At 38.6% G+C, this 22,918-nt stretch overlaps 1 protein-coding gene across 1 annotated transcript; it reads right to left on the reverse strand.

The window, feature by feature from the left end:
- Positions 1-6,278: 6,278 nt before the first annotated feature.
- Positions 6,279-18,792, reverse strand: kcnk5a (potassium channel, subfamily K, member 5a). The gene is made up of 5 exons (XM_034126315.1): positions 18,319-18,792; positions 9,952-10,063; positions 9,596-9,762; positions 9,317-9,485; positions 6,279-9,227 (listed from the first exon to the last, which is right to left on the reverse strand). The coding sequence occupies exons 1-5, from the start codon at positions 18,502-18,504 to the stop codon at positions 8,293-8,295; spliced, it is 1,569 nt and encodes a 522-aa protein (XP_033982206.1). The 5' UTR covers positions 18,505-18,792; the 3' UTR covers positions 6,279-8,292.
- Positions 18,793-22,918: the final 4,126 nt, after the last annotated feature.

The following is a 22,918-nucleotide window of genomic DNA, read 5'->3' on the forward strand; positions in this document are numbered from 1 at the left end:
TATATGACCTTGCACACTTTGAGGGTTGTGTTGTGCCGCTTGTGTAGCTATTTCAAGAAACAATTGAGGTATGTGACGTCATATCACACCATTGAAACTCATATGGCGGAAATAGAATGAATTAAATAAAGATAAGTCATTACTTATTGACATGTAAGACACAATATAACCCATATAAAAGTGATTTATTTTAGACTTTATAGCAGAATGACAGCTGAAGTAAAATGTCCAATTTCTTATTTCCATGGCCATCAATATTTTGTGAACATGAGCTACTCTCTCTCAAAGCCAATACCAGAAAAGTATGTAAAATACAGATTTTCTTTCCCACATAATGTTTGTTTTCTTTTTATGCTAAAATGAGTGTCATTGTATTGAAGTGTTCTCAGTTGGGAAACAGAAAATATCGCCAGCTATGAAAACGATTCCAATCAAATGTTGCACTCTTTATTTTCGATGACAACACAATGTTGTATCACCCTAGTTTCTGGGTTTAGGGGGAAATTGTTTATGTGTTTTTAACATTTTTGGACAGTCCTAGACCACAGGAATAACATGTATGAAATTTGAATTGGGCATAGTTCCTCTTTGAGTGTGTTTGCCAACGAGTCTTGAACTTTGCCTTGCTGTAATCTCTTCACAAGTACGCTCTGCATCTGGGAAACACAAACTTTGAAGGAAGTGGAGCAGTGTGAGAGTCGGAGGCACGCTGGCTGCTTTCAGGGCTCGTTGCATAATCCGACCTCTTAAATGAAGAGAACAGACACAAGCCGCCTGGAAAGCTACAGCTGCCTGAGAGTGCAAAATAAGGCTTATTATCTTAAAATAAAATGAAATAATGTTTAGATTTTTTTTATAATTACCAATAGGTTGCTGTTTGTTTGTTTTTTGCATCTGATGGAATTCAAAATTAAACAAAAATAATAATAATTAACGAGACACACATTTGCTAACATTTACAGTCAATTGAATAAACATTTAATTATCACTTTGTCTGCAGTGTGACTACTTTAAATAAAATATATATATATCAACTGAATAAATGTACAGACATTTAAAAACATATTTGCTCAGCAGTATCTCCTTTTTTTTAAAGAGGAATGGAGATGTCTAGACTTACATTAAATAACAGCCTTCACTGGTGTTTTCTCAGTGAATACTATAATAAAATCAGCTGTGTGCGGGCAGGCATCGACCAATGGTGATTATCTCAGAATAGCATTAAGCGTCCGGATTCATCAGTTCCCCCGTACATTTTTTACTGTAATATGGAAAGATATTGTTTGCTTTGGCCCATGGTCGCTGGCCATGTTATGCCATTTCACATATCTGTGTAACATTTCAGCAGCACATCACACCAAGGGTTCATTTTCCGCTCTGTTTTTTACATCTGGTGGAAAAATCACTGTCCTTTTCTTTGAATTCTTAAATGTAAACTGTGTTGATTTATCTCTCTCTTTTATATAGTGGTCAGTTATCCGGTTTGCTTGCAAAAGACTATTATATCCAAAACGGCATACCACAAAACTAAATCAAAGTTTTATGGTATGCAGTTCTGTATAGTTAACTTTCTGAATTGCTTTAAGACAGATAAGACATAGATCCAAAGATCAAACAGTCATGTGCTCTAACTCTTTTATGACAAATACAATCTGTTCTCTGAACCATGCAGTAAAAGTAAAGTGTTAAATAGCAATTTTATGTCTCTACTAACTCTAGCTGTAGTCTCCAGATCCTATCAGTAGGGTAGAAGTGGACAGACTGAAAGGAGCCATATTGTGATGAGCAAACATCTCCTGATATCTTGTCCTGATCTAATCTCACTGTTAAAATCCCCCAACTATCCGAAATTATCACTGCTGACGTGGTTCAATTGTATGAAGTTGAAGTGCTGTGAAGCCGAAGACACGAGACCCTCTGATCCCACTTCACCTGAGGCATTCGCAACCCTAAAACAAGTGTATACTGTAGCTCCTTTTTATGAGCTCACTTACAGACAACACTGGCGATGAATCATCCCTTTGAGTGCCATCACAGAGAGTGACTGAGAATAGTCAAAGATCAAATTCCAATTTTCACTGTCCTGAGGCATGTCGCAAATTGCAATTGGTGATGTCTGTTTGATGAGACTAGCCTTTCATGCCCCTTTGTACACACTCACACTGTGACTTTGTCACGTAGCCTAGTTCATTTCTAGGACGTCCTGTTAGCCGTGAAGCAGATCCTCACAGAACAAGCATAATGTAACATTTGAAACTCACAGTGAAGATTTTTTTCAAGTGATCGACTTTCAGTGATGCTTGTGTATATATTTTTCTCCACTTTTGTGGTTTTTAAAGCTTCAAAATAATATTTATCTTATAATTATCAAATAAAGTTGCATTAGTAGGCTATCGAGTCCGACCAACGATGTGTGTATTTTTTCTGTCTTGAGCTTTTGAAGTCTGTCATTATGATTGAAAGCTTAGCAAACCTCTTTTGATGCTTCCAGTTATGCACATGACTTACAAGAACACTAACTTAGCTGCCATGTTCAAACAATTTTTTTTTGTCACTGGTTAGAAATGGGGTTTTGTTGTTTACCTAGCAGGCCCGGTTCTACGGGGGTGCATAAGGGTGCATTGCACCCTCAGTTGAGTCGTTATGCACCCTTATTTGAAAAATGAAAAGTGAAAAAAAAAAAAAAATGAAAAGTGAAAAAAATTTAAATAAATGAAAAGTGAAAATATTACATATATAATAACAATAATAATAATAATAGTAGTAATAATAAGAAGAAGAAGAAGAATATAGTTGAAATAATTTTTTTTTAATTATGGTTAAATAACATTGTCTGCTGCATTTATTTGGTCAATTTAAATGGTAAGTAACGTTATTATGTCAGGTGCGCGTGACCTGTGCCGCTGCGCGTTCGTCATCTGCAAGGTGCTTACACAGCAGTCAATGATGGACATCAGAAAATTGTTAAAACAACCAGCCTTTATCGCCAGCAGTAACACTGCATCTACTGCAGGTACTGTAATAACAGTTCAGATCATGGGGACATTACGTTACCCGCGGCCACTGTCGTGGACACTAACGTCCTCCCGCCCGCCTCGCCCACGGAGGCGGAGCAGCCGCAGCCGTCTTCGTTGCCCCAAACACCGCCACCCCTTCAGCGGCCCGCAAGTGCCAGAGGACCTCGGCAAAACAGAGCCTGCCCAGGTATATTTAAAAAAGTACCCAACTCGCCTGTACAGTGGGGTAAGGCGCTCATTTTGCAGCTCATGGTTTCAAACTAGAGATTGGCTGGAATATTCATGTAAAAAAGATGCCATCTTCTGCTATGCATGTAGACATTTCGGTCTTAAAAGGGGAGTGATTTGTAAAATATCCATAAAGAAAAAGTACATCTGTTTACAGTTCTGTTTCATATGGATGTTGAGATGTATCCATAGATCTCTTCATTTTGCTCTCAAAGTGCACCAGATTGATGGTTTTAACTTCAATATTTAAAAAAAAATCTTCCCGGGAGAGCATGCCCCCGGACCCCCCTAGAGGAGGTGAGGACCCGCCTAGAGGGTGTTAGGTCCACTCTCCACTAAAAAAATAGCACTTTACCACTGCACCCTCTCTAATCTCAGATGCACCCTGAGTCATTTTGTTCTGGAACCGGGCCTGTTACCTAGTCTCAAGATCTAACACTCAAATCCGAACCCACATAGTCGGGAGGAGGCAACGTTTTTGAACGTTAAACTTTAAATGTTAAAGGCCAAATGTTTAACTTTGAGTGCTGCGTATTTAGTTGTAAATATTGAAACTAAGCAACTACCAAGTTTGAAAAGTGAGGCCCATCAAACCTGAAATCGTTCTAATATCCATCAGGGGGCATCTCCACTTGTTGTCAGTTTGTAAAGAAGTCTAAGAGAAAATGACTTCTCAGATTATTTAATACCTTATCATTTACCTAATGACTTTATGGCCTCGATCACTAGTTTCACGTGTTTTTCAAAGCAGATTCATTTTCATTTAGGAAATGATGGTCCTATTGTGATAGTTAGCGAAAGCAAGCATAGTTAGCAGTTAGCAAGATGTTTTTGCGGGATCTTAATTTTCTCATAACCTCAATGCACTGGCATCTGAGAATCTTGGATATGTAAATATATAATTAAAAAAAAAAGGAAATTAAAGTTGAATCTAAATTGTAACCATGTTCAGCAATCAGTTGTACTTTTGTCCACTTGGGGGGAGCAGAAACAAGTTGTGAACGCAACACTGACACATAATCACTTTTCAAGTTGATATGCCAAGGTTGTTAGCAAAGTAACATAGATTTTTTCAACATGCAGCATTGACTTTGTTTGGAGTCATGTATCGTATGTGTCCACTCACATAATGTAATTCCTACCTTCACTCTCTTTGAGCTCGGTTTTGGGTCTCCACCAGCTATTTGGCGAAATATCTGGGTCTAGCTGCATCTGTCTTAATCATATCTGGTCATCTATTACTATTTGCTGCAATAAAGGTACCAGAATTATCCATTTACTTATTAACCTTGGAATAATTAAACAACAATGGCCTCGGTATTCATCAACTATTTGTGCATATACAGCAGCACGGTTCTGAGTGAAGAACTTGAAGGCACGAAAAAGGGTTGATTAATGTTGTTCCTGGAATCCCACAGTAACAGGAGACATTCTGGTTTCCACCTGCCTCAGCACATTTTCACAGTGAGCTCTGTCTTTGGTTTGGTTCACTAACCATCATCAGTTAAGCTAGCATTTTTAAGGGCAAAAGTTATTTTACAGCACCCATTCTAGTGAAACATTGACGTGGGCAACGCAAAAACACATGTATCCATTGCAGATTTTTTAAACTGTAAATCAGTCATTTCGGAAGGTTGTGAAATATCAATGTGTTGTCAAATTTCAGATTTTTCTAAATGCATGTATTATGTAACCAGAGGTAGATTAGCCACTCAGGATGGACCAAAGGGAGGTTATTATGCTGAAATCGTTCAGGCATTGTTGTTTTTTTTAGCCTGTGCCAATGACAACAGACTGCAAATGCTAATCTTGTGTCTTATTGGCAGATCAAGATATGTCAACAGCCTGGCTCCATGGCTCCATGCCTATTCAAATTCACCCACATTCCAACCATTAACTGATACTTTATATAAACAAGCAGATAATGTGCAGACATTCACCCTGTTGGTGTAGAGCAGTACTCGGTATTTGTCTTTGAGCGTATTATGGCTAAATTGACATATCAGCTTTCGCTCCATTTGAAGTGTGGTTGACAGTGTTGGTGTTGTTTGACATCATGACCTTGGAGTATGTGTGCACAATAAGCCATGCCAAGTGTCAACATGATAAAATAGTTAATACATGCACATTTTGCACAAGATCTTCAAACTGAATAAGGACTAAATAGTTGTGTCTACAGGCAGATTAAACATTTTTATTATGAAAAGCTTGAGTTTTTAATGCCCTTTAGAATGTGCTATTATGTTATTATTTCAAATAGTTTGGACTGTGCAACACAAAACAATACAGAAACAGAAAACCTGAGTGGAGTGATACATACACATCTCCCAATATTTGAACAAAGCTTAATAAAACGACTTCCGAGCTCAGGATGATGACATGGACACCTCTGCAGACCTGCTGATGCTGATAACTCTTGCAAAACAATTAATGCGATTATGTTGCAGAAATGTTTGCTAAACACTAAACACAGCTCACTTCTAACCTGAATTAATGTTGTGCTGTGTTACAAAATAGAGTAGAATGGTTGCATTCAATTCTCTTGCGGAAACTTTATATTTTAATGGCAGAGGAAAACATTGGCTTTCATGTGTGACGGTCACAGCTACTGCCAACACAATTCCAATCTGGGTTTAAAATATATTTAGAAATGTCAATTTTATGCCAGCTATATGCTAATACATAACTTGAAATAAGAAAACCATAACACACAATTATTTTACATTTGTTTCAGAATTATTTTTGTTTTCATCAGCTTCTTGCAAGTAATAAAATAACCCTCTTCATCAGGGCTACTCAAGCATTAAAACCAATTTTGTAGATTTGATCCTTTAATATTTGTCCCTGAAAACAGTTGATCCAACCATTTCCAGAGTATAAGACCCTCTCTGCACTCCTAATACTAAAATAAAGAAGACAAAAACCTGAACATTTGTACACTATATGCCTGTTTTCATGATCCGTGCTGAATATAGTACCCAGCCTATAATAGTGTGGCGAGAGTGGCTTTTTACAAAAATAACAAAACACCAGTTTTATTAAATGTTTATTTACACGAAATTTACACATTTGTTCAGAACTCACATGCACACTTATATAAACATGAATAATTTAATCATAAAAAAGACAGCTAAAAACACAACTCTACTGGAGTTTTACACAATGAAGCCTAGTGAAACCAGCCTAACCTGTACGTAGTTATAATCTAGAGACAAGCTTGAATTTCAGTCCAGACAAGTACCATGGCTGTATAACAATGCTGAACAGACACATTCAGGAAAACCAGGGAAAAGGAGGAGAAAAAGGAAAGTTCACATGGATAAAGTGGTGGCCCTGTCACGAAAAAGAAGACACCCAGTGTGAAGCAAGTCATCTTTTCAGTGAGTCATTAGGAGTACATTCAACAGATGTTACACTGTACTGTATAACCTTTGCTTTACAGGCATTTTCACTTAATAGCAGTCATCTGTGAGGCAGAGATAGGAATTAACATGGCGAGTTCTGGTTCACAAAATAATAATACAAATATTGGACTTTATTTACAGTATATTATCCAACTGGCTTGAAATAGGAGTTTTAAATTCAAAGTAGCCCTGTTCGACACTGCCCATTCACTGTAACACTGTTTCAAGTTTCTGTGTGCAAGTTAATGTGTGCAATAGGCAGTGGGGGACATTTTAAAAGTGGGACTGTGAAAAGCAATGGACATAGGTCCCTTGAGGTGACGGTTTGTGTTCACATGAGTCAAGGGGTAAATAATATACAGTTATAGAGCGCACCAATACTGCTGACTGTCTCCTGACTGAAACGTACGTCAACAGAGCATTGATCGGTTATAATTTAACCTTGGGTGCTGTGCTAAGCGGGACTTCAGTCTTTCATGCCAGTGCGAGCCCCCAAAGGCAAACATGAGCAGCGAGGCCACGTCCTGAGCAGAGCTGTGGCTACTGACGGCCTTTCAGACAATATTTACATGGCAAATACAATGAAGTGAAAGGGTGCTAAAGAGGCAAAAAAAGGGAGAATATTGAAGCTGTAAATGTTAAGTTCACCGCACTGCACTGCTATGGTAGATTGCCCAAAATGCAGTCAGCAGCAAAACAACAATAAAACCCGTTTAATGAACCAATTTTTAGCTATATGTCACTAATATTTTTAGCTAATATTTTTATAGCTAATATTTTTAGCTATATGGGAGGATGATTTCCAAAGTCGTTTTTTTTCGCACGGTGAAATAAGTTTGTGTCAAATTGTTGCCATTAAGGCTTTTTTCTTTCCTTTCCAATGTTTCTCTTGGATGCTTCTAGACTCCCAGATGTCACTGACAACCTCAAGTGCAGTCACAACTCTATTGCTTACAGTCAAAATAAACAGAAGTGTCAGATACAACAACTCATCAAGGACTTCACAGAAGAAACAAGTGATATACAATGGAAAAAAGGACAGTTGGCCCTTAAGCCCTTTTTCTTTAAGGATTGAAGTTTGGCTCAGGTTTCAAAAATACAGTCTGCAATGTAACAGACTTTGAACTGTCCTCATCTGATGGAATTGTGCAATGGGAGTAATATAAACCCACGTAGCCATTGAAAAAAAAAAGCTACCCTGTCCTTCATTTGAATAAATATTATAAAAACACCAATATGGTGACTATGAATAGAAGAAACTATGGGGAATTAAATACGTTTCCACATATCATTTCTTATTAGCCAATGAGTAGAAAATAAAGCATTCATGGTAAATAGTTCTTGGTTTGGACATTACAATACGAGTGGCATATATTTGATCAAACCATATACAAAGAAATAAATAGAGTAGATACTCATTAGTCCATACTCATCAAGATGTTGGATTTTCATTTCTTTGTTGTATCTAGAACATTCATTTGAAATGTGATCTTATCTTTGGAGTCCTTCATTATCAGACTCCCAAAGGTGCAATGGGATATTCATTTAAACAATTCACATTAGAATATATATACTTCAATGGCTGCCAAGTCAACAACAGAGGACCAGGAACATGTGTTGACTTTACAAAGTTCAAGACTGTCTCAGGATTCTGTATTTTCTTCCTTTGCATATTCCTCTACGAGTTTCTCATAGGACTGTTCTGAGCCGTCACTAGTGAACACGGACCCTTCAGACTCAGAAGTGGGCTCCTCCTTGGAGTTCGTTTCAATGTTTTCATCACATGTAGTGATAGACAGTTTTGCTTTGGAATCATCATCATCGTCGTCTCCCTCCAAGTTATTACTGAGGAAGTTCTCCTCGTCTATAAAACTAATGTTTGCGTTTTTGAAAGTTAGCGGATGGTAATCCTTAGACTCCCAATTCCTTCGCCCACCCGCTCCACAATCTCCCACCCCTCCGTTCTCCAACTCCACGTCCTTGTCAAGCTGGTTCTCATACATTTCGAACTGGTCGAGTTCTAGGTCTCCCTCTACTTGGTCCTCTGTCAGCAGCAATCCATTGTCCGAGCCCAGGAGGTAGTTCTTGGACTTTGAGAAGGCAACAGTGACGCGGTCACTGAAACTGTATCGTCTCTTTTGGCGTGGTGAACGGTCCAGACTGAGGATGGTGTGACCGTTAACTATGGGGGCATCATTGCAACTCTTGGACCGATTAATATCTTTGGATTTATTGATCGTGTTGGGACTATTGCTGTTGCTTTTGCCATCTTTTTTGTTGCCGATCTGTTTTATTAGGTCATTGTAGCCTTCCTGCTTCTTGGACAGGAAGCTGAAGATGTTGACGTCATTGGGAGAGGGAGGTAATCGAAGGGAGGCCTTGTGAGACTCTTTGTAGTGCCGGAGCTCATCGAGAGATAGCTTGCGCAGCCTGCGGCGTTTCTTCAGGGCCTTGTGGGCCTCAATCACCATCCGTACTTTCCAGTTGAAGAACAAAGAAAGCCAGGCCAACCCCAGATAAATCCAGACTTCCACAAAGTATCGGTACAGAGTTGGATAGTTCGTATTGGGATCCACACCTGCATGGAAAAATAGTCAAAGGTCATTTGTATCCAATGTTTTGAATTGGTTTCTTTGATTGGTTTAATACGTTTAATTCCCATCTTACCTGCTACAAGGTCCCCGAAACCAATAGTGGTCAATGTGACGAAGGAGAAGTACAAGCCTTCAATGTATGACCAACCTTCTTGCCACATAAATACAAAAGGTGGAAGGACCAAATGGACCAGCACCCCCCAGAGGAGAAATATAGCTGTGCAGGTAAATTGAGCCTTTCTCTGGAAAATAAAAATAAACATATTTCAGGTAAGTTGAAGGTTTTGTAAAATACCACACAGAGCTTCATTTAGGTTTCCATGAAGTTGAGAACAAGCTCATATGAACTTACCAGTGAAAACCCTTTCTTTGTTAGAAACTGGCCCAGGTGCTTGGCTCTGCCACCGAAGAACTTTCCCAGCTCACTTATCCAGGTAAGACATAAAGGCACCCCAAACAGCCCGTAGAAGATGCAAAACACTCTGCCTGCTGGCGTTTTAGGAGCAATGTTTCCATATCCTGAAAACATTGAAAGTGAAAAAGAATTGGTTAGGATGTGTCAACAGTGTACAGCTATTTCTATCTCTTTAGTATGGCTTTACCGGAGAAGGAAAAACCTTTTCCCCAAAATGGGTTGTCTTTATCAACCAAAACAAAAGGTTCTCTCCTCCCCCATCAAACCTAGATCTGTCACTGGAAAGTACGTACCGATAGTGGTGATAACAGTGGCAGCAAAGATGACAGCATTGGGCCAGTTCCAGTTGTTGAACGTTTTGCTGCCAGTGATGGTGACTCCTTGGCCTGCAGCATCTGAGACCGCCTGAGAATAACGAATAAACACAACTGATTATTAGCTTGAATTCGACTTTAAGAGAAATACATTGACGCTGAACAAATGGATGCTATCAGTCGGCAGTTATTGAAGGGCACATGTCGATAAGATTGAGGAAAACAGGAAGTTTGTTGTGCGTAAGCTCCATTTCTTTCACAGCATCCTTCCTGTGATATCATGATGGTATCTGCAGTGTTACTGATGAGCTGAAACAACGCTCATGCACTCTGGAGAACCAACGTTGCCTTGAGGGTTCTACATTTCTGACCACTGCTTACATTGTTAGAGATACAGGAAGGCATAAGCATCCATTTCATAATCCCATGATGATACATGATACAAGCTAACTAGGTGATTCTTCAGCGGTTGTTTTAATGGTTGTTTTTCCTGTATCAAGATCCAAAGTAAAACTGAATATATCCAAGACATTCTTCAGGAAAAGGGTATCATTTGTGCCTTGTCCACAGGCAATATGTGTTTCTAACCATTTAGAGCATGGGCTATCAGATCCCTCTTGAAAGTTCAGCGTTGACATTTAAAAGAGAATGGAAATGCGTAATCAATCATTTCCAACCATATGTGTGATGGAAAAGCCACAACAGAAACTGAATTCCTTGTTGGGTATTTGCAACGCCTGGCCATCTTTGTTGAGACAATGCTTTGCCCCCCGCACCAAAGTTCTTCTTTCTCCAAATGTGCTTGACGGGGGGAAATGTGCAGGGGTTGACAACATTCATATAAGCCTTTAAGTACTGGAAGATGGTTGGTTCTTTAATAATAACAGGTCTGTGACAGTCCTGCTCTGTAATTACCAGCACCAGGGGAGGCCAGTCTTTTGTCTGCTGAAACAACACAGTACCTCCGTTGGGCTTCAGCATGACAGCAGTGATGACCAAGTTTGTGTTCGAACCATGACTAGAAATTAAAAAAGGAAAAACCTCACAAGAGTGGACAACGGTCCTGCTTACGCACTTTCACTTTAAGAGTCCTTCTGAGTACAGTGTGTAATGACTGGTTACATTTATATGCATGGGTAACCTTGTAATTAGCCCTGTTCAGGCTAGAATCATATTTGATGTAAGCTCTAAACAACTTCCCATCCCTTATGAACCAGTTAACACTACAGATAACCGTTTAACCCTCCTGTTGTCTTCGGGTCAAATCTGACCGATTTACTACTTTCATCAATCATAACTTTTTTGTTTTACATTCGATAGCATTAAGGCTTTTATGATATCCTTCACAGTAGACATTTGAACATATAACATTGCTGATCACCACGTGGATGGAAGGGTACACACACACACACACACACACACACACACACACACACACACACACACACACACACACACACACACACACACACACACACACACACACACACACACACACACACACACACACACACACACACACACACACACACACACACACACACACACACACACACACACACACACACACACACACACACACACACACACACACACACACACACACACACACACACACACACACACACACACACACACACACACACACACACACACACACACACACACACACACACACACACACACACACACACACACACACACACACACACACACACACACACACACACACACACACTATATAAAACAAAAAAAAGTAAAACACTTTTTTTCCCAATTAGTCAATGAAGTCAGCAGTGTGAGGTGCCAACTAAAAGTATGTTTTACTGTCTATTAATTGGGCAATTCTTTCTTGATTGAATGGTCTATAAAAATGTAATTATGGGGAAAATGTCAATCACCGTTTCCCAAAAACCAAGATGACCTTCTCGAAAGACTTGTTTTGTCCACAAACTCCAGTAAATGTTCACGTTTAAAAAAAAGACTGCCGATAAATGATATAGCTGACAGCTAATAGATTATTCTTTGCAGCTCTACAGTAGTGTATCAAACCAAAAGAAGGTTAACTTGACAAACATGCGTGTTGACTTCTCCAATCTGCCCACAGACAAAAATGGCTTCAGATGTACTGACTGTAACCTTCCAGCACTGTGGCTTATACCAATGGAAAGTGATGATTATAACATGAAAATAGATTCAAAATTCAAATGACAGACCACATAACCATTCATACATTCCTCTGCTGCAAATATAAAATGCTAAAACCCCACTCTGTAACAGTTTGAGGTTTGTTTGTTTGTTCCGTCAAATCATAGAAAAGTGACAAATGTTATGCTTGTGGTCTGTGTGTGTATGTGTATGTGTGTGTGTGTGTGTATGTGTATGTGTGTGTGTGTGTGCTCTGCACCTTATACTACCCTAATGAGGATGATTTGCTCATGTTCACAGTCTGCCTGCCAGATAAAAAGTGCTGAAGTTTGAAACGTACAAAATGCTGAATCACATGAATACAACGAGGACAGAGTGCAGGATAAATCACGGGAGTAAGCGTTGTGCCCTCAATGAATGTCACTCACATAGAGGACAAGGAACATAACCTTTAAAATACTTTAAAGGATTACAATGTTAACTTTTATTGCAAATCTTTAAACATCATGTATTGCTGCCTTGTTTTTTCTATGTGAAGCACAAAGGCTAGGAAGGAGTACTGAAGCACAAAGATACCCAAAGCTAACTAAGCAGGCTTTGCAATGCAAAAGGTCTGTAAAAGGTTAAAGGGTCAGCTAATGGTATGGTGACTCGGGTCACAAATAACCCTGAGAACAAGTCAAAAAGGCGAAAGCACTGGGGCAGAAAGATAAAAGAGACTTTGTGTCAGAAAAGCAGCTCAGAGGGCGGTGGTTAAACTGGCCTCTCTATAAGCCTACCCATTAGAAAACTGGATATCAGAAAGAAACTGGGTCTTCTGCAAATGTCATAGTTCTAGGTAACACAAAATGGGACTTGTTTGGCCAAGAGGCACAGCCCATTACAGTCTAAGAAGTCAGGAGGGTAGATATCTTAAAATTTTCAAATCAGAGGCACAAAATACTGCCCTGGTGCAGTAATGATTAACGTTACAGTGGTTCTTTTACACTATGATAGGAACTGACTCGATTAGTGGTTTGACGGAAAAATACACTTTTGGTTAATCAATGAATTGTTTCAGTCCTTTTTCATGCAGAAAACCTTCTCTCAACAGTGCTTTCCAATACACACAATTGTTGGCTTATGTGGTGCAATTGGCAGTAAACAGCAGAGCGATAGAGTGCAGTGAAGAAGCAGGAACCGTCCTTTACATTTCTGCAAGATCTGACCTTTTTTCCCACTTTTTTTAAGCCTTACATCCATATTTAAAGGATTTCATAAAGTTGTGAAAAAAGCCTGTTATGAAATGCATTATTCTTAAATGAATATTGATCAAAACAATGTGGTGCCATTAAACAGCCTCTAAAAGGATTCCTTTACTTTTCTGGATGTGAAAATATTGCCAAACTGCCGGCATCTGCCACACTGATAAGCAAAGAAACGGTAATAAAAAAACACACATTGACGAACTCCAACTGTTATCAAGACAGCTGTTGTCCCAGCATACCATTCCAGCTCGGAGGTATTTTTCCACTATAGCAGCACGCGAGCACAAGACGGCAACAGCTGCTGTGGTCAGGAGGATTGATCTGACTGACAAACAATGAAGTCACTCAAGCTCCCGCATATCACTGTGTATTGATTTCTGATACAGACGAGTTGCAAACAATGTTGTGCGAGAAACAATGCTGAGACTTCACCGCGTGAACCAAAGATCGGCCACAGCGGGAGTGTGTGGCAAAACTACTTTGGAAAAGTTGAGAAAGGGATGCTGTATTATTTTGTAGACATACAAAGGCTATTTAAATTCCTAGACAGTGAAAGGATTCTTACATCTGTCAAGCAGAGCATATCACACCATGAACCTATTTGTGAGTGGCTGCTTTACACTGGGCTGTTAATACTGCGTGACTAAACTTAGTTCATTAACACAACAGATGGCATTTTTATTTGGTTTATTGTGCATCTTTGTAAACCTCTGCAACAGCGTAGAGGAAATTAATATGCCCTTTGGGTGTCGAGTTAATCAAATCAGACCTTCAAGGCCATAAAGACATCCCTCTCTTGTCAATTTATTACATTTGAAAACATTGACACTAGGGCTGCTCGATTATGGCAAAAATCATAATCTCGATTATTTGGGTCAATAATTGATGACGATTATTAAAAAACGATTATCAGTTTACTTTGAAAACATCAATTTATTGAAAAGAAAAATGTGAACAGTATGTTTTTAACAGTTGATTACCCTGAACTTTAAGTATAATTCAACTGAAAAACCAATAAAAAAAAAATTAAAAAAAAATCAATAATAGTTTTATTTCGATTATGTTGTTTTCATAATCGATGCAAGCCAAAATCGTAATTGCTATTAAAATACAATTAATTGAGCAGCCCTAATTGACACCTTCCATGACTTCAGTTCAATGCTTTTTAAAAAAGGGAAAAAATACTTGGCTATTTCCAGCCAGCAGCCTCCAGACAGCCCCCTAGGCACATGACAGAGTCAGCTACCCCTGAACACAGAGCGCTACTTCATTGTGCTGTTTCATTCTGACGACTGGCCATGTTTGCATGTGACAGCAGTGTGTGGAGAGCACCGTTTGCACACTTCTCATTTGGCCACACATGGTCTTTAAGTCATGTGTGACGGTACTCTCACGCGAAAAGTTAAATCAAATAAAGAAATGCTCCTCGGACAATTAAAAAAAGGTAACGAGTGCAAACCAAAGCTGCGCTGAGAAAATTGGTCAATGTTTGACTCATTACAGCTAAATATTGACCCTAATCTTCTCAAGACTACATTGATATGTCATGCATATCCAATGGTCTGTCCTGCATGTATGATTTCAAAATGGTATAGCATAGAAGAATCTAGACACATTGCTTTTATTATGTTTTTATTTTCCTTTTAAATTAAGTTTGCTTTTTGTTTAAACGTGCAACGATTAGTTAATCGATCCAGAGAAAATGTATATGAAAACTAATTTGATAAATCCATTAATTGTTTTTCAGTCATTTTTCAGTCCAAAACATGAACTGGTTCCCGTCTGACAAATGTGAGGAGTGTTAGTTGTCTTTGTCACATGACGTCAATTGAATATCTATTTATGGGGAAACTGACCGAGGGCATCACTGTCGGCTTTGATAGTTTGTGAATGGCATGTTTTCTTAAACATTTCAGAGATGGAACAATCATATCTATAACTTGACGTCAGAACATTTTAAGCATTAAATTAGCATTTACATACTCGTAATTGGTTACAATACTACATTTATAATTCCTTGTCTTTTTCTTTAAAAACGATCACGCAACTTTTAGAATTGGCCGCTATAATAATACATGTATTGTTGCTAATTGTTTGGGGCATTTTGCAGAGCCTGCACATCACTCAATAGGAGCAGACATTATTTATTGAAAATGTGAACTGTGCAAAGTTTGATTTTGTATCAATTGGCAAAAAGTTGACGCATTATATGTTTTTGTGTTAATTTGCAACACTTGACATTGCACGTGTGTTGTTCACACTAAACACCAAAAGTGAGGAAAGTAGCACAATAGCTCAACACACATAAAAAGCTATGGGAAACACTTTGATGAATGACATATACATACATGCATTCAAGTGTTACTTAAGACTTCATAATGCATTGTGTTTCTGCCTACAGGGCTTCTGAAAACTGAAACACAGACATGACACTTTAGCTACGAGCTGCACACTCTGTTCAACCTTATTTGCTGTAGATATAATGTGCAACCACCTCACCCCCCCGCTCCCTTTCTGAACTTTTACAACCACTTCTTGAGAGCCAACATTGATGGACCATAAAATCCATTCTGTGAACTGTGACCACTTCAAGGGTCCTATAGTTAATAGTAAACTCCTTGTTAATAAAACAGAGACGACAAACTTTTACTAGAGTGTCGCCTTTTCTTGTTAAGCCTGCTTTATATTTGAATTGTTAACAAGAGGCGCAAAGTTTCCACAATGGAAACATTATAGAATCTCTGGTGCTAACACAACTAGGGTTGATAAAGGCAGCTCAAGGGCGATAAAGTGGATGTTTCTACGCTTTCATGTGGGGGTTCTAAAGCCTTTGCAGCAGGTGTCTTGGCAAACCCTGTAAAGGAAAAGTACTGGTAAACTACACCTCTGGAATCATTAGAATGTTTAACTATGCTAAGAGTGGAGAAGTGAAACAGGATTTGATACTATCTTTTCAAAGTGCCTTGAAGTACATTTAATCAAGTACTGAAGTACAATTTGAGGTAACTGTACCCGAGTATTTCCATTCCATGCTACTTTATACTTTAAAACCACTACATCTCAAGAGACACAACTTTTCACTCCAGTATCTGACAAATTAAGTCACTTTTAACATTTAGTTTCAGCAAAATAATACCAAATATAATTAGCAAATCATCTTGTTTTATTATAGGTTAAGATAAAACTTTATTGATACTTTGGTCCAATTTGCAACCAAACAATGAGTAAATAGTAGTATAAAAAAAGCTCCTCCCAAACCTTTCTCTAATAAAGTGATGAATAGACATAATGCATTCATAATTATAATTTAATAATAGGCAATGTTTTGGCAAGAATTTGGGATTTGATAGACATCAAGATACAGCGTTTAATATATTGTGATTATATGTTGCAATACTGTAAGCAAGGAGATATATTCAGATTTGTTTTAAACGTATTTTGGATAAATGTCAAATAAAGACCAACCACCATATATATATATATATATATATATATATATATATATATATATAGAGCGAGAGAGAGAAAATCAATTCAATTAAAAAAACAACACAATATGTGGATACCAAAGAGCATCAATCATTCTTTCACACCATTCTTCATCTAGAATTGGCTATTGTGCAAGATGAGTAGTTGTACTTCTAGTCTTCGTGTTTTTTGTGGATGCTAACACTTGTTACATACTATTTTAACACTGTGGTATTACTTCATGCACCTAATTCAAATTCAGAGTACTTCCTCTTCTACTGGTTTCAGTTGAGCGCCTGCTAACAGTTCAACCAAATAACAGCTCTTTCGGCTGCTTTACAGGAACAACTTCCAAAGTCAAAAAGTCAAAGACCTCTCGACCATAATATTCCACATTAGGAAGCAGATGGGGGGATTTGGCCGTTAGAGAGATGCCACGAATGGGGAGGAGGGGGAGGCTTATGGGCATATCCCTTTCAGTCCCCCCAAACACAAAAAGGAGAAGCAGGAGGAAGCAGAAGGGGGGGATGGTGGGATAATAAATCTCCCTAATACTGATGTGGGCCCAAAAAGGGGCACAGGTTGAGACATGTTCCAGGTCATACTTGCAAGTGGAAGAAGTGGAAAAACAGCATTCAAATAAACCACTGTCAGTGATGCTAGTGCAGAAAAAGGATCCCCCTGATATGGTGTGTTGCATATACGCTGCTGTTTACACTGCAAAGTATCTGTGTGCACTTTCCCCTGACACGTTAAGATGTTGTCACAGTCAAACAGAAAGAATAAAGGTCACAAAGCCTCCACAGATCAAAGAAATCAAAATAACTTCTTGGATGTCATGGGGCAAACACCTGCACACGTGTTTAATCATTTGTGTTCATTGAGTGCTGACAGTAAAACTACAGAGGTCAATGACACCATCTTTACTGCTGGTTAAAGAATTGCGATAATAACAAGAAGTTGGCAATGGAACACCAAGTCCTGCAGCTTTAGGGCGCAGGTTACAAATTGGCATCATAATCACAGCATCAGGTTTACAACTGCACATTTGATATAGGCCTACTATATAATATAATTATCATATTTAGGCTTGGATATAAGGGCGGTCCCCAAGAAGATAGCATTTATGAGGACATGTGGGGTTATTAGGGAACTTTAATGTTAATTGCCAATGTGACCTGTTGCTGTTAGGCCCTCAGGATGGTAAACACATTGGGGGTGTGTTGACTCACAAAGAGGAAGCATGGACTGACAACTTCTCATTCCTCAGAAATGTTGTTAGTTCTTGGAGAAAGTGTACAGAGCAGCCGAGGCTCATTACGCGCTCATGTGTTACAAAGACAACAAAACAGAAATACCATATTTAACATCATTTATGTGATTTTCTTAGAAGTGCCAGTAGCAGTTAAAGTGGTTCACATCATGAGGTGTTAAAGAAATTCAATACAAATAAACGAAAAACAGTTAAAGAAGATGACCATACCTCTAATATTTTGTCCAAATCATCTTGCGTCAGACAGGGATGAGCCTTAAGTATTGTATCCTTCTGGTTACTATACTCCTTTGCAGCTCGCACCCAATTGGGCTCCTCCAAGACTTGAAAAATTGCTGCCCCAATGGACAGGTAAAAAATAATGGCAGAAGTCAACAAGGGGCCTTTATCTACCATACTTATGACTCAACTTGGAGAACGCGGGACAGGGGGAAAAGAAAGAGAAAGGAGGGGGTAGATAACAACAATACCCGGAGTTATGCGGGACTCATTCTCGGCAAGTCTTTCGCTTCACAAAATGTTTCTCCGTCCGCGCGAGGGCTGTGAAAAAAACATGAGAGGTGCCGCTCCTGACAACATTGGGCTCGAGACATAACAGGATGAAAGTGTTAATAAAGCGCGTGCTATGGAACCGCAGCTGCAGCTATATTGTCTCCACGTGCGCAGCCGGAGAAGTAGTGCCTTCTGAAGAAGTGAACTGGGAGTAGTGGAGAGGAGCAGTGAAGATCCGCCCAGAAAACCAGTAAGTAGGGGGGGCAGCTGCTCAGCTGTTTGTTTCGTTTACTTGTGGTTGCAGGTGTACAACCGCAGTTATTATGAGGTTGAAAGTAGCGCGAAACTTCGGAAAGTATCTAAAAAAACGTTTAAAAACAAGTTGAATATATTCTACAAAATTAGTTTTTTCATTTTTTTGCAAATGTATTTTTTAGAAGTGCACATCAAATATAAGACAGTTGAGTTTTAATTTAATTGTACTCTTTTTAATAATATACTACTCAACTCAAGTTATATAAGATTATTCGAAAAGTTGATATGTTTCAAAATAAAAGTTTTAAGTTTCTGAAGTGTACAACACATTTTAATTTCCACTTTAATAAAGCTTTTCCAGAAATGTAGTCATGAGACACTCTTATTGGAAACTGCCTCTGCATACAGTTTGTATCTCTTTTTATATTGTATTTTTCTTGATATATATTGTGCCGTTTTAAAACTTGCACTACTAAAACAACAAGTTGTCGTTGATTAATCTTTATAATCTATTTTGTAAGCAGAATGAACACTTTCAATTTTCAATTTAGAGTGCAGATAACAGGATTTTGTGGCACAAACTGCCGATGATTGCCTTTTTTTCAGCCTAAAACTCCAACCAAATTGACTTTTATGTTACCAACTGGAAAGAAAATGGGCAAACATTTACTTAATCATTGCCACTGGATTTGCTCCCCCTGTAAAACATTACATACATTTCATATTAATTCAACTTCCTTCAGCCGTGGTGAGTCATTGAGAGTCCTTATCTGCTTAGGGTTGCACATTAATCACATGATATCAGAGAGTGCCATCACAGACAGTAAAAGACAGTTATGTAAATATCACTGTGGTCTCTTTTCTACACATATCGGAACTATTTGGATATTTTAAGAAGCAGGTGTAGCCTCAATATCTCTTGAGGGTTGTTTGGTGAGATAATGTTCATCAGTATGCAGCAAAGATACAAATAAAGAGGTGGCGTTCAAATATTGTGGTTGGTTGTAAAAGGACGAGAACCAAAAGGTAAACCTTGTCAATGTCCAGAATTGAACTGCTCAATTGTTTGCCCTAGTGATGGGTTCTGTTTTCTCTGTTGATGCCCTGAGGAGCAAAGGTCAAACTAAGAGAATCGACAATCGGAGGGATGACACCCTCTTTATTGGTCACACATGCAGAGCACACAGCACACACAGTGAAATGTGACCTCTGCATTTAACCCATCCTATTACCAGGGGTCTAGTACTAGGAGCAGTGGGCAGCTATTGAACAGCGCCCGGGGAGCAATGGGAGTGAGGGGATGTCCAGTGCCTTGCTCAAGGGCACCACGGCAGGGCAGGAGGTGGACTTGGACCTCTCCAAGTAGCAGTCCACACTCCATATTTAGGTCTGGTCGGGGACTTGAACCGGCGGCCATACGGCTCACAGTCCAAGCCCCTACTGACTGAGCCACTGCCGGACAAAAAGGAACACAGTTATTGATTTGTGTCCAAGTAGAGCCACAGATCCTCAGACAGAGATTATTGTTAATTATACTTTCTGTCAATAAAGGGACTTTATTTGCAGAAAAAGCAAAAATCATTTAGATTTATACTTTCAAAATTGTTGTTGCCACAAGACCTCAATGCACTTGTGGTATACAATTGTAAATTCGCGGTTGTGTGGGAATTTATGGCATGCAAGACAGCAAAACATTGCATCATCATCACTGGTGTACTTCCTGCCCAAGGCCCTCTTTTTACAATGTGGGTAATTTTATTTTATGTTCAAGCAAGTATACGTTAACTAAAAACGTACACAGCTCATAATTAAAGGCAAATCTGTTCATTGCTTATGTTCAAAATGCATCTGGAACTGTATACAAGCTATGTTACAGCTGTGTGAGTGATACTAAACTGAATGTACAGATCTGTGCAGATAGTACAAGTTTAACAAATCAATGGAATGAAAGGTGTTAAAACATTTGGAAGAGTAGTGCAGACCATGTTGGATAAAACATAAACACATTCATCATGTCAAAGAAAACCAAGACATTTAATTTGTTATGAGTCAGAGCATACATTAACATGCTTACAATTAAGATCTTTCCTCATTCAAATATTTAGATTAGACTAAAATCACTAATGTTGAGTGTCAGCAATACAAATCTAGGATGGGTAGGACATAAGTGTTTTTTTCTCCAAAAAAGAAAATTGGCTTTGAATATTTTACAGATGCCTTTTTTTAACACCATTATTCAGTGGACCATAAACAGATATGATGCCCTTATAGAGTTTTGGAAAAGCATGCATTTCTAAATCAGCTGACTAAGCTTGTGGTTAGACTGACTTGAACTGTAAGCCAGCTCAGCATGTTAATCAAGGTCATGACATAACCAAATTCTTACATAACACTCATTCCTCCTTTGTAGTATCACCACTTGACTTACTGTACATAGAGATTAAAATCATCAAATAATTCATTGTATTCTGCTTTTCAAACATTCAACATGGTTTAAGCAATCCTCTTGATGAGTTTTGTGTTTTCACATGTTACTAAAAAGTGAAGAGGAAGAATGTAGCCCCCTGATTTTGACATCAAGACTGTTGTTGTTTCTTTTCTAAATGTCTTTTTGAGGCCTGTCAAAAACAGTCTTAGGCCAAGCACCCACAGATGTTTAGATGGTACCACACACATTGCTTTAGAGCTGCTGAAGGCCATGGTGGTCTTGTGGAAAGCCCTTTGGGATTCAAGGGGACTTCCGGAGGTCAAGGCACCCAAGATAAAACAACCGGAAGAGCCTCATCAGATAACAAAGTATCCACTGTGGATGCATTAACACAAGTTTCAGAACCAAAAGTCTAAATCATCTTTTTAGGGATCTTTGAATTCCCAGAGCTTCCGAGGCATACTCAGACTTTAGCTTTAAAATACTGCGACCGGCATCAACAGAAAATAAGGATCATTACGATACTTGTATGCTTCATATTGAAACCAAAGTCATTTCTGTGTCGTTCATGGTCATCGTCACCTCTGCCTCAGATTTTTTATCTTGGGATCTGCTAATTTCAGTTTCTATCAGGTAGCATACACACAAACTGCCAGGGTAGACACGATTATTGCCTTGATATACGGTTCACTTGCAGCAAACCATGCAAGTCACCTTGTGAAAGCAAAGTAGGAGAACATGTTAAGACCCATTTTTAATGAATGACCTTAAACAAAATGGTATCCCCACGAAAAAAAGCTTTGCATTGACGATAATACACAATATGTAATTTTCTGTCACTAGGACTCTCTTAGTCAAAACAATAATCAAAAGGTTTGGTCGCATTTTCAAGTAGTGTGGGAAAATTGGAGTGAAAGTCTTCTAAACTATTCCCATCATAGCAGTCAGCTTATCCTGGTTAAAATTATGTTCAAAGAAATCGGAGGTTTTAGGGCAGAGCATAGCGGCTGTGCTAATGACCGATCAGTATTTCAAAAGTCATTTCGTTTTCACACAACCTGTCAAAAGAGTTTATAGTATGTGATTCCTGTTTGTTAAGTGATGTTGTATGCCATCCCTTTGTAAAGGGTTATTTTTAGATTGTGTAGGTGCGTTCGGTGATTTGACCATGTGGAATGACTGAAGAACTGCTTCCTAGTCCCATTGTTTTATGTTTATGTTTTGTTTTTTTTTCCCGAGAGTCTTGTGGGAAGGAAACCCGCACAATCAGGCAGCTAATTTGCTTCTTGTCGGTATGTGTTTCTTTGAGCAAGCATCTTTACAGTGTGTGTTCCCAAACTGAAAATCATGGACCGACAGGCAGAATCATACTGTCCATGCTTCATGTCAAAAATACATTTTCAAAAAAACATATAGATTAGTATATGTGGGCACATGCAGTAATGGAACTTGTATGGTTAAACCAGATATTCAATATTTGAATCATAATATGAAATGCCGTAGTGTACATAACAATAATTTAAAGCTTCTACATTCCGGTTCAAAACAATAAAGCTGTATAAAGTCTGTGTCACCATTTAAGCAGGCATATTAGAACAAATGTAAGGCAGGTTGCCATACAGAAAGCACATTGAT

Source organism: Trematomus bernacchii, unplaced genomic scaffold (assembly GCF_902827165.1).
Source record: "Trematomus bernacchii unplaced genomic scaffold, fTreBer1.1, whole genome shotgun sequence".
In the NCBI taxonomy this organism is placed as follows: Eukaryota; Metazoa; Chordata; class Actinopteri; order Perciformes; family Nototheniidae; genus Trematomus; species Trematomus bernacchii.

Excerpts from the sequence above, each read along its gene's own strand:
- kcnk5a (XM_034126315.1), bottom strand. The coding sequence starts at position 18,504 with ATGGTAGATAAAGGCCCCTTGTTGACTTCTGCCATTATTTTTTACCTG. Across the intron at positions 10,064-18,318 it reads ATTTGGACAAAATATTAGAG|GCGGTCTCAGATGCTGCAGG; the intron begins GTATGGTCATCT and ends CGTTATTCTCAG. Across the intron at positions 9,486-9,595 it reads CAAAGAAAGGGTTTTCACTG|AGAAAGGCTCAATTTACCTG; the intron begins GTAAGTTCATAT and ends TTTATTTTCCAG.